Source organism: Pygocentrus nattereri, chromosome 2 (genome assembly GCF_015220715.1).
Source record: "Pygocentrus nattereri isolate fPygNat1 chromosome 2, fPygNat1.pri, whole genome shotgun sequence".
Classification (NCBI taxonomy): Eukaryota; Metazoa; Chordata; class Actinopteri; order Characiformes; family Serrasalmidae; genus Pygocentrus; species Pygocentrus nattereri.
In genome coordinates this window covers 19,821,892-19,836,999 of record NC_051212.1, presented here as the reverse complement: position 1 = coordinate 19,836,999, position 15,108 = coordinate 19,821,892, and the positions used below count along the sequence as shown (strand labels likewise).

The window sequence follows — 15,108 nt, the reverse complement described above, 5'->3', positions numbered from 1 at the left end:
CACAGCTTTATATTTAGCAGTGTATCATAGAAAACATCCTTTTAAGTCCATAGAAATATCAGCTGCCTCTTTACATTTTCACCATTAATTAATTTTTACTTCCTATAACTAAAATAATAATTTGTGTTGCTCCAAGTAAAGTGACCATCCTCACTACTAATATACTAATTACGCTATGAAATCATGATTAAAAGCAGCCTATACACACTTCACTGAATCTCAGCAGAAGGTTAAGTGGATATACTGGTCAGGCCTAGGATATACTGGTCAGTCTGCTTATTCAAAGAGGAAATGTATATGGTTGCCTTTATAAGCAACAGAATGAAAGCTGTACACATTGACGATATCTGTCTATTATCTTAATTTATCTTATCTGTCTATTATCTTAACTCCTTTTTTGTTATTTTACAATCTAGAAAAATGGATTCACAATACTTGATGAGTAAAATTAAATTTATAATTGTCAAATTTACTACATTTTTTGGCATTGTGTATTCAGGTTTATATTAGTATATAACAGTAACATAATTTTATTTTTATCTCCACAGTTTAACCTAGATTAATTTGATAATGTTAACTGCAGCATCAAAACAAATGGTGGGAATGTATGTCAGGAAAAATTCACACTAGGAAAATGAAAACAAGCATTTAAATGTAGCATAAATGATCAAACAGTGATCAAACACTAAAATGTGACTAACTCTTGGTTTGAAGAGGGTTTTGATAGTTTAGTTTCATAAACTGTTGTAAAAATTGCTGAAATATGCTTTCAAATTCAGTTACGTTTATGTGTATCTGCAGTCACAGCCTGACAATATTGCTGAATTGACTTGGCAATATCGTTGGAAATAATCTGTGCAACCAAAACTAAAGCAAAACATGATATTATGTGCTGAGATTGATCACAGTATGCCCTATCAGTTCACATTTACACATCTTTCTGTTTAAGGAACAAGGTTTACATTAAACTACATGCATTCCATGGTTACATGTTAAATAAGGCCTCCTAATTTATCTGTTTCCAATGAAGTTTACTGGAGTTCAATATTATTTAACTAAGTTTATATTTAGAAAAAATCAGATCATTTGATCAAAAGTCAAAATAACAGGTAGATTACTCAATTAATAGTGTAATTTTTAGTGACAATCCTGGTGCTTATTTATAGGTGTCAATCTCCACAGTAAACATTACATTCACAGACTTCAAACTGTGTTCATTCTACCTGTGTAGAACATTTCTACCATTGGCAGCACATTTCTGAATATTACAGCACCACAGTTTTTAAACTGTTGGCATGACGACCTGATGGCTCTAACGGCTCTTTATTCCTGTGAGGTGATCTCTGTTTGTACGTGTACAGCATGCGTGCAACAAAAGCGTTTCATACTCCACCACCTGCAGGCCGAACAGGTTACTGTTTAGATCATTACATCTAAAACCAACTGAAAGTGAAAAACAAATTTAAGCCAACCGAATTATTATAGGAACACATATTAGACTAGATTTCACATCTCACAGCCTTATGTGTCCGTTTTAACAGCACAGCAACAATTAACAAAACTGTATTTTATACAGGTAAACCGTGAGCTTTGGGTTGACACCAATATTAACTAAACTGACAGACACTCGCAATAAAACATACATAAGTAAAAAAAATAGCCACCACTTTATTTTAAACTTCAAAGTAAAAAGAAAATACAGTGTCTGTAAGTGCAAGAGTACATGTCGAACTCCTGCACTTAGAAAAGGTAGAATATGAATGAGAATATGTGGCAATTATTTTTTGTCATAATAATATGTTGGGGTGCCAACTGATATCAACTGATATGTTATTGTTTTTTTATTGTTTATGTTATATGTTTTGATATATATATATATATATATATATATATATATATATATATATATACATATACATACATATACATACATACATACATACATACATATATATATATATATATATATATATATATATATCGCTGCTGTCAGAACAAAACCTTGTATCTCCAAAACGGTAACTTTACAGGAGAAGGCAAAACATTATTTTCAGTGTAAGTCAATGAAACCAGACATTTTATAAAGTCATTTTGGCCATTTATCTTGATCCATCCTTCATGAAATTTAAACAGAATATAAAGGCCAAGATCCATTTTCAAATTATGTCAAAAACTGAAAATTGCCAAAAACGGAGGTAGGTTTTGTTCCAACAACAGCAATACACACACACACACACACACACACACACACACACACACACACACACACACACACACACACACACACACTCACCAGCCACTTTATTAGGTACACCTGTTCAGTTGCTTGTTAACACAAATAAATATGCATTTAGGCATGTAGAGGTGGTCAAGACAACTTGCTGAAGTGCAGACCGAGCATCAGAATGGGGAAGAAAGGTGATTTAAGGGACTTTGAACGTGGCGTGGTTGTTGGTGATCGGGCTGGTTTGAGTATTTCAGAAACTGCTGATCTACTGGGATTTTCACGCACAACCATCTCTAGGGTTTACAGAGAACGGTCTGAAAAAGAGGAAATATCCAGTGAGCGGCAGTTGTGTGGACAAAAATGCCTTATTGATGAGAGAGGTCAGAGGAGAATGGGCAGACTGGTGTGAGATGATAGAAAAGCAACAGTAACTCAAATAACCAACCAAAATCTCTGAGGAATGTTTCCAACACCTTGTTGAAAGTATGCCATGAAGAATTAAGGCAGTTCTGAAGGCAAAAGGGGGTCCAACTGGGGGTCTAACTGTACCTAATAAAGTGACCGGTGAGTGTATATACACACATACATACATATATGTGTGTGTGTGTGTGTGTGTGTGTGTGTGTGTGTGTGTGTGCATGTATAATTTCATGAAGATTGGGCCAAACAAAACGTCCCAAAATTACTTTAATTACTTACATTAAAAGTAAAGTCGTTTTTTTCTTCTCCTGTAAAGTTTTGGGGATACGAGGATTTGTTCCAACAGCAAATATATATATATATATGTATGTGTATCTTTTTTACTGAGTAATTTTACATCACTGAAAGGTTAAATTTCCCTCATATTGCCTGCATAATATTAAACCAATTAACTACATTTCTATATTTGTTTTCACAGCCATTTTTACTTTATCTTCATAATAACTCTGGAGAACACCGAACTGTTTATTAGTTTGTGCTCATTGTATGGTTTTCTTTGAAACTCGAGAGGATTAGACTTCACATGGCTCACAGAAAAGCTTAAATCTTGCTTGTGTAGAATGTTTCCACAATATAATGCAAAACAGCTGTGTGGGAGCATCCAACATTTGCAAGGCAAAGCAAAAAGCTGCCGAAGGATTCTTTTCCTCGTGAGACCTGTGACATGCTCTGCTAACAGATGTGAAGTTTAATCCTCTCGAGTTTCAAAGAAAACCATACAATAAGCACAAACTAATAAACAGTTTGGTGTTCTCCAGAGTTAAATTTAAAGATGAGGACGACTTTATTTCAGAATTATAACACAGTATTTCTCTGTCTTTACGTATATTTGACTAGCCTAAATGTCCCACACTCCTCTTATATTTTGTCCCTGTCATGGATGGGATGGATCATGGTGCCCAAAACTCTAACCATTGTACTAAACAAATTAATTAATAATTAAATAAATTAATAAATCAATCAACAAATACACAAAAAAGCGAGATTTAGCAATAGTTCACATTTTGTTTTTGTATGTAATATGCACATTAAAGACAGACTCTAATCAAGATTTCTTCTCTTTTTCCTTTAAGCCAAATTGAGTAGTAACAGAAGTATTTATACACAGGAAAAGGGTGAAATATCCCTTTTGAAAGGCAGCAACAAAGAAAATGACATAAAACATAAAACCTGAGGGGCCTGAGAACACCTATTTGCATAGGATTGCCCCAGGTATTTGAGCCCCCTCTGAGGCCCCTGGCAGTCTGAGGCCCTTGTGCACCATCCCCACAGGCCTGATCAGTAATATGTCCCTGCCTGTCTTACCACTTAATACTCAGACTTGACCATCAGTCACCACTGATTTAGATCCAAAGTCCAAAGTGCTGCTGATCTAGGATCATAAGCTGAATTACTATCAGACTACATGAAAAGCGTGAAAGCCTGATCTTCGGTCAGCTTTCTTGCTTTGCTAGGTTTAAACAACATGGGCCGAAGAGCTTAGACCAGGTAAAACGCTCAGCTTCTTTTTCTTATGATTAGGCCATACAAATACATCCACTGTGTGCGACTAAAGCACGCAGAAAGCTGCCTACATACGTGTGGGCTGTGACCTGTGTAACTTACTGTTCTGTAACCTTCTTGTGGGTGTACGGCTAATATCAGACTCTGTCCGCCTACAACTACTAATATTCACCCATTTACAGCCTACACAAGAGCTCCCCCTCATCACAGTGACGCACACGAACCGAGGAAATCCCCAAACAACGCTTACGACACAGCGTGCTGTCACGTCATTTTGTTTACCACCCGTTTTCGGTGTCATCCTGCCTTCTCCACTTGGGATTGGCTAACACGATCCCGCCACCGGCGCTAGGATTGGGTAGTAGTTCAGGCTCAAAAGTAGTCCGCCAATCGTGTGGGAAAGTAGCCTGGGAGGGCGGGGCTACCTCTAAAACGGGTGGGATTTAAAACCTAACGCTCAGCTCTTTCGCTCGCTACGTTCCTCACGGCAGAGAAACACTGACAACGTCGTCATCTCAGGCTGCTCGTTAACTTCGTTGTCGCCTCCGGGACAAACAAAAACGGAGGTAAGCTCACCTTTCGTGCCTTTATATTCCACGGGGTCGTCGAAGAGAGTCGTGTTAGTGGATTCGGGCCGTTTGTAGGTACGGAAACCCTCGTTACCTGTGGGAGCCGTTTGTGTTGACAGCTCGATGTAAAGGAAGAAAGGCGACTCGACGAGCTGTGGGTTAAACACACAGCCTCTTTAGTGGTGCGTAGAGTTTATATTTCGTGTGATCTTAATCAAAGTCAGCACACTTAGTGTGGCTAACAAGGCAGGCTAGCTGTACATTGACCTATCCGTGGCGCGAGGTAGCCGAATGTGTCGGTTGACGCTAAATCTTCGGGTAACTTTAACCTGCGCGTGCTCTCCATAGGTGCTCTGACCGAAGGCCTCAGATCCAGCCTGTGCCAGTTTGTGTGGGCGAACGCAGCGCTGTAGCTACTCGGGCTAACAGCTCAAAGGAGAAAGGGCAGAGCAATATATGAAGACGTCCTTCGAAGTGCAGCGGGAGACTCTGGTAGCTGACATGTACGGCACGGCGGGAATGCCCGACCTCCTGCCCCCGGCAGAGTGTGACCTGAGGCCAAGTCCACTGGTCCCGTACGGCGGCGTGGAGGCGCAGAGGAGGAACGGCTCAGAGATGCGGCCTCCACCGCGGACAGTACAGAGAGCCCCCAAACTCGGCCAGATCGGCCGCTCCAAGAGAGGTAGGAGTGGACTATAAACTAATAATGAGAACAAGGGGGCTAGATAACTTCTCACTGGCTTTTCCTCAGTTCTGCTGAACACGTTTTTGTTAGATGTTGGTCACACTGTCACACTGTTCTTGAAGGATCTCATGTAAGATTAAAGGAAGTACATGTGCACACACACACACACACACACACACACACACACGTTTGTTGTGTGTGTGTGTGTGTGTGTGTGTATGTATATATGTGTGTGTGTGTGTGTGTATATATATATATAATGTAATTGGATCAAGATCTTGTTGTAACTCCAAAATAGTATCTTTACATAAGAAGGAAAAACATACTGTACTTTTAATGTAAGTCAGTGGAACCAGACTTTTTTTCTGTTTGTTCATCATTCATTATGATATTTACACACAATGTGAAAGACAACAGGCATTTTCAAAAATATGTCAGAAAATGAAAAGACAATAAAAATTCAGATACGAGGTTTTGTTCTGACAACGTATGTACACGTGTGCGTTTGGATAGATTTGATGTGAAGGCAATACTGAATAACTAGGGCATATCACGGCTGAATTTCAAAGATTGTAATGTTTTCTGTTCTTGATCTCTTGCTCTATGTGTTGTAGGGATGCACTGATATGGCACTGACCATTTTTCATATACATATTTGCCAGTGATACCAAACAGTTATAAAAAAAAAAAGTAGAGCTCAGGAATACATCTACCTGAATTAGCATTATGGAGACAAATAGCTTTTATTTCTGTAGGCTTGCGAATGCAGTAAACTGAATAAAATTTCAGAAATTTTAATATAGTAGCCCAGCGCTAACAATACATTCTGCTCTTCCAGTACAATAAGTTTCTCAGATAAATTGATCAAATGTAAATATCTCAGATGCCGATCATTTTGTTAGGCATTTATCTGCTATAACGATATGATTCTGATGTCATTGTTCATCCCTGGTAACGTAATCATTAAAACAAAATGTTATTAGGATGCACTGAACACACGATCTTATTTGATTTGGATTAAATGGAAGAACCAAAATTTGTTTGCTTTGAATCATGTACTCTGACCTGCAGTGAGCTGAGGATAACACCTTTCCTGTCCCTGTCATTACACAGTGGTCATTGATGATGAAGACTTGGATGACATCATGAACAACAACAGGAGCTTCCCTGTGTCCATCAGTGCCTAAAGCATGACAGATTGTGCCAAAGCTGTGAAGAGGCCAACACCATTAATCAAACAAGTTCTGAATCATCTATAAAATGTAATGGGTCATGAACCATCCATACTCTTCACTCACACAGTATCAGTGCGGATAGACCCACACACCTTCTCTCTCTTAAATCTCACATTTCACATCGCTGCAACTTTAAATCTGGGGACTGTTGACAGTTGCCACTCTGTTATCATTGCTTGTGCATTGGTTGTAATTTAAATCCTATGTTTCTGTGGTTACCTCTCTTGTTTAACACTGCATTTTGATACTGAGATTGAAAATGATCTCCAAAGCTACAGGGCTATATTTATAAAATATGCACTTTACGGAGGGGGCAAAGACCAAACGGACCTTGTTTGGTAGGGTTGCTCCTCTCTCACAGAAGATATATTCTGTGCAGGTCTGTTAACGTGTAACGCGGCATTAGCTTAAGACCTGTGGTTACCTTGGAAACTGAGGTCTTTGGCTTGTCTTTTATGCACTCTGAACATTGGCAGTTAAAGTATATTAGCAGGGACTGTTTTCAAATAGTCATCATTTATAGGGATTCTTCATCTTTGATCCAAATGAAATTAGTACTTCCTCGCAACCTGAATATTATCTAAAATGGTTAGTATTTAATCGGAGTAATTTGTCTGCACTGCTCTCAACATTCAGTGCAGAGTTGTAATCGACTTGCATGGAAATTGCTATGGGATTTTTGTTTTGTATTTGTAAAATGCATTTTTGAAAATAAAGTATGCATGACTGTCATCATATGAATTGGTCCAGTGAAGTATTATAAGTGCAGAATCTTCCTTTTACTATGCTTCAACTGCAAAGCACCGTCATACTTACTCCATGATTAGGAAACAGTGGCATACTTTTCTTGCCATGTGATGTTTTAGTACTCTTAGTCATTAAACATCAACCAAGATTGCAACTTCTGGTATTTTCCCAGTGTGAACAACTGGTGAGAAAGCATTCCTTTTTGAAGGTGACATTATTTGTGAGATTACTTTTGCTTATTACAAAACCTTTACTCTGAGTTTGCTGTCAGATTCATACATTAAAGAAGATTTCATACTTTCAACCAGCGCTAACTGAAAATGCACCTTCCCTAACAGCCGTAATGGCACTAAAGTCTGTGATAATATTTAAGCCTTAAAGTAAACATAGTGGAAGCAAATGGGACAGATGAACGTTAATGATTTCCAAAATACACTGACACTGATGAGCAGTCAAATGTCACTGTCAGAACAAAACCTAATGTCTCCATTTTTGTCTTTTTTATTTTTTGAGCTAACCTGAAAACACCAGCTGTCCTTTACATTCTGTGAAAATTTCACAATGAATGGACCAATACAAATGGTCAAAAATGACTTGGAATAAGATCTTTTTACATGAACTTTCATTAAAGTTAATGGTTTTTCCTTCTGTAAGGTTGCTACTTTGGAGATGTGGTTGTGTTCAGACAGTGATGTAGGAGTTAGTGGAAGCTGTCTTGACGGTCAGTTTTTGGGTTAAAATAGAAGTAAAATGTAAATGCTCTAAAATGGACTGCTTGAACATGACTAAAACATGCAAAAGACAGACATAATACAGATATAAATGAATTTTTAGACAGAGACAACATTTTTATGAAGAAATAAGGATTTTTATTGTGCACTGGGACATTTTATGATATGGTACGCATGTAGCAGTGAATAAACAAACAGAAAAAAATATTTAAAAAAAACAACATGGAGCAATATAACCATCCATTGTGTATGCTTCACTAAAAAAACAGGGCTTTTACTAAATAGGATAAACAGGACAACACTTGATTATATATATCCACATGTAATTATATCTAATGTAAAAGCCTGCAAGTCGGTGGGATGTTACCAAAATAACCAGCCTCAGTGAATATAATTACACCTGGTAATTATATTAGTCTTACCATATGCGTGATGTTAAGGCTGTTTATGTATTTGTGAGTGGAGCAGAGCTGAGAGGAAATTCCACACTACTGTTAAGCAAGTCATGACTGCCCAGTAGGTATGTTCCCTGTTTCTTCATCTGTTGGACAGTCTAGGGTTTTGGCTGAACATGCATCAAAGTTTATTTGAAAAAATAGAAATGGAGAGCTTCACACATGTGGCTACTTCTTTTAGGCTGTTTATCATACTGCACAATGCTGTTTTTTCTGAAACCTTCCCTTTTAGGTAACTCCAGTGCCTATAATGCCCTCTAGTGGAGTTGACAGTAATTCATCACATCATCTATGCCTATACAGCCCTCACTAATCTTTCAACTCAAGTCTGACTTGCTCAAATGGTAGCTAGTAGGGTACAGCAGCTCTCTGTGAAAGGGAGCTTTTTTTCTGTTCCCAATAACACTCAAACATCTAATAATACTTTATCTTGGGCCATTACAAAATGTAAACTGTATAATCATAAAACTTCTGACATCAAACACTTTCCACAGTTCCCTCTCTATGGATTAAACATGTTGTCCATCAAACTACTTCAATTCAATCCATCAGGCCCAATCCAGTTTTCCTTTACAGGGGATCCTTCACCACACGCAGTTCCTATGTCTGTCCAGCTGAGGGCAGTCACACATACTCCTTGGTGCTGCTGGGAGCTCGAGCGGAATTTTTGGGGTACTTGGACACCTGCTTGCTCCGAGGGCAGGAGGCAGCCAACATTGCTCCACCAAGAACATCCAGAAAAGATCCGCCCCATGCAATGAAAATGGCTGCGCCAAACTCAAACCTAACAGAGGAAAGAGAAGACAGATTCTGGTCTATCTAACAAACTACAATCTATATCTATTCGATCTGTCAAGAAAAAGCTCATTGTAGTATCATGGTAAAGGTGCAGATTCAACATTTTTGGAATGACAGCATCAATTATAATAATATTCAATAATGTATGCAAATATTGTTTAAATAGTAATAACCAAAATAAGAGTCTTGGCTGAAGAGAAAAAGTATTATTGATTTTAATTTGCGATCTAAGTTCCACTATTGTATAAACAGTTCCTCCCGGCATATTAGTATATTCAGTATATTCAGTATTTTCAAAACAATTCTGAATTATACCATGAAATATGAAATTTAGTGATGATTGAATTAATTTTTTCTGCACAATTTGTATTTATATGATGCAATTAACATTTTGGGAAAGAAAATCAATAATATTAAACATATAGTATATAGTATATATAGTATATAGTGTTCCATTAGTTATGCATTATTTTACTTATGTTTATTAATTACTTAATCAATTTACAATTTAAATTTATTTAAAATTTTGAACAAATTTAGTACATAATTGTTTAAAAATAGTTGTCTGCAAATGTTTGGGTACCCCTGGTCAACTAACATTTGATATATGTGGAAATAAGTACATACTGAAAAAATTAAAACATAAAATATGGTGTGCAAAAGTAAAGGCACACTAATGTTTAATGTTTATTTTTTCCCAATATGTTAAACACAGCAAATGAAAATAAACTGTGCAGAAAAATGTTATATTTAAATTTGTTCAAACTTTTGCATGTGACTTCGTAAACTTCTGTTTGTTTTTTATTTACTACTATGTAAAAATTCCTCTAAAGACTCTAAAAAAAATCAAGGTTCCTCTCAAAGTCTGTGAATTGACTTACTTGGTGTTGACTGGAGTGAAGGGGTTGTAGAAAGCACGGATCACATTGTGGGCGAACCAAGAGCATGCAACAATCGCACTGAGGGCTGTCAGTCCAGAAAACAGTTCAATCAGAAAAGAATGGTCTATGATACAAACTGCATGCAAGTATGAACACCTGCCACATACTTCATAGCTCATTTCCTCAAAGCATTTCCTCAGTAGCAGCCTAATGATGTTTATAATGGCGTTTCTATTATTGACCTTCCCATGAACTCTTCATAGTTTAGTACCGGGTGGGAGGGCAGCCTCTGGCAGAGGAATCAAACTCCTGCCTACACACACTTTCATGACTTTGTACAAAGCCTATTACCCTGTACAGTAACCTCCATTTTTCCAACTCTTCATGTGCTTTGATGTTAATTGACCCTTCAGCTTTGAAGAAAGTTATATTAAACACAACTGCTGATGCATGAGAAGTTCAAAGACTTTCTCCTGTATCTCTCTCACATTCTATCACACACTCACCTCCCACCAACAGTATGATGCCTCCCGTCATGGCAGTGCGGGCCTTCCGCACTTTATCGTCGGCTCCGCAGGTGGTACACTTCATACCCATACAAGCCACACCCAGCCCAGCGATGGACACAATGATGCCCACTATCATTAGAGCGCGGGTCGCCTGGAGGGCACCTAATAAACACAACAAGGATGCAAATACGGAGTTGGCCCTTACTTTGAAACAGTAACAGCCTCTACTCATCTTAGAAGGCTTCACACTAGATGTTGGAACATTGATTTGATTGCATTCAGCAACAAAAGCTGAGTGAGATCAGGTACTGATATTGGATGATTACTCCGGATCACAAATGCCACATTTAATCCCAAAGGTACTAGCTGGAGCGCCATCAAATCCCCGGAACACAGTTCCACTGCTCTGTGGTCAAACGCTGGGGTGCGCTTTATGCTCCTCTAGCCGATGCTTGGATGCTTGGCTTAGGCTTATCTGTGGATTTTTTAGAATCTACTGGCAAGCTTTTTGTGCGCAGTTGAATGCCTGTGTCAGTGACTGGTGCACCAGTAAGTAACTGAATTCAATAATTGGGTGAGGTGCCTTTCTACATAGAGAGTAAGCTGTTATTTGTATTTTCACTAGAATCTAATTTTATAATTCAAAGAGATCTCTGATGTCATAGATTAAAGTTATATGCCAAAATAGTGATTTTACCAAGGGTGTAGTTAAGCATGACATGACATGTTTTTAATAAAATGCAGACAAAATACACCAATATGAATAATGGGGCTGCAATTCTCTTTAAATCAAGCATTCTATCAAATATAAATGTTTTACCTGATTCTCTTGTTGTAGTTAATAGTCTGTATACTACTGCTGACTTAGTGTTTACCTTGAGAAACAAGAAATGGTTTTCCATCAGACTAATTAAAACCAGTGCATGGTGGAAGCCTGTGGTTTCATAAAATGGGTAAAAGTATCAGCATTCCCATTTTCATATATTCTAATTATTTTATTAATTAATTTGACCAAATATTTGTTGCAGCCTTCATAAATTATTTCATTTATTGTTAATAACACATAATAAACCATCCTCTTGCCAAACAAGGTAGTTTTTCAACAATTTTGCAAACAGCATAATGTTCTTTAGTAACTTGGTGCATTGATAAAAAATGACCTGACGTATGGAGTCATATGTGTTTTATGCAAAATTTTGAACACCACCAGTCAAATGGCGTTTTCTTGATTTTCTAAAAATCTGATTCTGAAAATAAGTTAATACATCTTCCACAGGGAAAAACGTATATTATATAGCTTTTTTTCTCAGCTACCTTTAGTGTACAATTTCTATCTGTTTGCTAAAGTTAACATAATAACCATAAATTTAACAAAAATAAAACATAAAATATATGCCGTAACTGTTGCACAAATTAACAGTAATTCTGAATTAAAATGTGCAGAGGTGTGTTCTCTGTAGAGGATGTGTACACATTTTTGCAAGTCTATTCTAAGTAATTTACTCAAACGAGCCATTAGAACTGGAATTAACCACTATAATGGCATAACAGAGTTTAATTCTGCTTACAGTAAATGTCAACTTCACTAACTTTACTATTTCAAATTAGGATCAACAAAGGAATGTCATTAGTTTAATTAGGCTATAGGCATTTACATAACATTTCCTAGAAGCAAATCTCATTCGCTGTCCCATCTGCTGAGGGCAACACTGAATAGGTCCAACCTGGGATAATAATCACCATCCAAGACGTGAAGAGAAAAGGAAGAGGAAGAGAGAATGTGAGAGACAGAGAGAGACCCCCAAGAACCAGTCTGTACCAGTATATGTACACTCACACTAAAAACAAGAGGAGATGGGGAGGGGAGTAACGAAGGGAAAGAATGGCTTCTCCAGCATTATTCATTAAATCACAATAAAAGCTCTCTTCCCAGGCGCTGAAACTACTTCAGTATGGAATCCAGTGGAGGCCCTCCCTTCTCCCCCTTCATCATCACTCCTCCCTTCTTCCCCTTTGATTACTCTCCTCCCTTCTTCCTTCTCTACTTCTTTCCTCCCTTCTCCCCCTCCTTCTCTCCTCCCTCTGTCTTAACTCAACCTGCTGTCAGGTGCGGTCCCAACTGGTTTGATCTGGAAGTCATCCTGACTTTCCCGCACAAGTAGCCCATCAACACATCCAACCAGGGCATATGGCTGGCGAAGGAATGGGTGAGGGGGAGTGGGAGTATATCTCATTCTATTGAAGTGTACCCCAAACTTTACACTAGTGGAGAAGAGGCTATGCTAGTCTTTCAGAAGTGAGGGGTTGCAGAGAGGTTGCATACTTATTAACAAAGCTTTGGGTTGCTGTTTCCACGGCTACATGTTCACTACCTTGAAGGCATACTGTAAGCCCATCCCCTGCTGGCATAGTCAAAGCCCATTTATCAAGCTCTCTGTATGCATAGCAGAGGCACCCTCCATGTATTAAGGTGTGGGTGTAGTTTGGGGTGAGGTGCTATTGCCAGATCAACCAGTAAATAACCACAGATTGACAGCCTACATTAACCCATTTGCAAAGACTGCAAGTCTATAAAAGTTAAAACAAAACAAAAATCAACCTTACTTTTCAGATTTGACTGTAGTGCTTCTGTGACTTATTACCTAATTCTGTGTTTTATCACATAATTTAGCATTTCAAAATTTGTACATTTGGCAGATTTACTACCAATTGTGGCATTTTTCATATGTGCTTCTTTGACTGTTTAATCACCAAATTAGATTTTTCAAATATATTCAATTTTTGTAGTTTCACAAAAATGCTTTTCAGAGGTGTCAGAGTTCACCAGATAAACTAACAATGATAACGTTAAGAATAAGGCATATTTGCGCTCCACCGTGCTTACAAGCCCACTAATCCAGAAACAATAAGCTCACTGTATGGAGATACAAAGCCTTTGCAGTCAGAGAGCCTCAGGCTCACAACTGAGGGAAACGACACGATCTACAGTGCAGCAAATGCATCAACACTACAACAGAAACATAATTAGGGGGTGGACAATAAGGCAAAAAAAAAATCCCAATACTTGTCACGATACATTATATCATCACAATATGTAATTCATGACATTTAGTCTTTCTGAGGTCTGGCAAGTTGGAACATACAAAATCGAACCTATGAGTACAATGATTTTACTCAATATTTCAGTAAATCCAATTAAATAGGAATGACTATGCTCTCTTGTTATGAAAGGCTGGTCAGTGTTTTTAAGTACTGACAACATGCACAATATGCTCTGTGATGTAATACACCATAATACATTTCATTTATTGCCCACCTCTACCTCTAGACCACTTATTATTGTGCTGCATTCCTCAACACACCTGATCCAGGTGATCAGAAATCAGCACTCTGGCCCTCGCCTGTTTCACTTGTGTCTAGAGCTGAAACAGAGCAAAAACGTGGACCAGCAGGATCATCGCAGCATCACCCACCTGCCACTAAGGTGTTCAGTGGTTTCCTGCTGCTTACAGAAGAGTCAATATCAGCACAGGACGACTTGTTAAGCACAAAGATTTAGATTCTGAGTTTCTTTTGAAGTTATAAGGTGATCAACTAGACTGTAGAGCACTCGTGACACATTCATGTCAAACTGAAACACATTTATTTAGTAACTGCAATTTTATTAATCTACCATATGATATGTCCACAAAGTGATGGACAAACAGATTAGATGAGAATAGGTTTGTTCCCATTCAGGCCAGTAATGAGTCCTCTTCTGAACGACCCTTAGTTAAAATGTTTTCACCTTTCAGTCAACGCTCCACACCTGTTGCACTTCTAAGCAAAATCTAGCGTTAGTTTAGTTCAGCCACTTACTGTCCAGCTGCAGAATGGAGTCGTAGATTTTACACTGGAGCTGGCCGGTGCTCTGAAATGCGCAGGACATCCAGAGCCCCTGGTACGTGGCCACAGCGGTGATGATGCTGTCCCCCACATAGGCGGACATCTTCCACTGGGGCAGTACGGTGCCCACGATAAGCCCCAAGATGCCAACAAGAGAGAGAGAGAAGCCCAGCAGCTGGACTCCGGAGCTAGCCATGTCCGAGTCCAAATCAAAGCACCTGACGCTTTAGCGGAAAGTCTAAAAAAGCTGCAGTCCAAGAAAGAAAGCTGCTAAAACTCTTCAGCTTTACTTTTTCAGTCCCGTGAGAGAGGAACGTTAAGCTTAGCCCCTGACTGACTGCAGCACCAGGTAACCGCTGCTATGCGCTGATCTATGAGGATGATGTGCAACTGGAGGAGAACG

The 15,108-nt window shown here is 38.4% G+C and overlaps 2 protein-coding genes across 3 annotated transcripts; one reads left to right on the top strand and one right to left on the bottom strand.

The window, feature by feature from the left end:
* The first annotated feature begins 4,636 nt into the window (after positions 1-4,636).
* Positions 4,637-7,436, top strand: si:dkey-112a7.4. Of its 2 annotated transcripts, none has more exons than XM_037533337.1 (3): positions 4,637-4,776; positions 5,128-5,461; positions 6,578-7,436. In XM_037533337.1, the coding sequence occupies exons 2-3, from the start codon at positions 5,236-5,238 to the stop codon at positions 6,649-6,651; spliced, it is 300 nt and encodes a 99-aa protein (XP_037389234.1). In that variant the 5' UTR covers positions 4,637-4,776; positions 5,128-5,235; the 3' UTR covers positions 6,652-7,436. The 2 variants fall into 2 exon arrangements, with proteins under 2 accessions (XP_037389234.1, XP_037389238.1); XM_037533341.1 differs by lacking the exon at positions 4,637-4,776 and adding an exon at positions 4,814-4,961.
* cldn7a (claudin 7a) lies at positions 7,213-15,108 on the bottom strand. The gene is made up of 4 exons (XM_017710296.2): positions 14,679-15,108; positions 10,818-10,982; positions 10,312-10,396; positions 7,213-9,416 (listed from the first exon to the last, which is right to left on the bottom strand). Exons 1-4 carry the CDS (start codon positions 14,899-14,901, stop codon positions 9,257-9,259), a joined length of 633 nt encoding a protein of 210 aa, XP_017565785.1. The 5' UTR covers positions 14,902-15,108; the 3' UTR covers positions 7,213-9,256.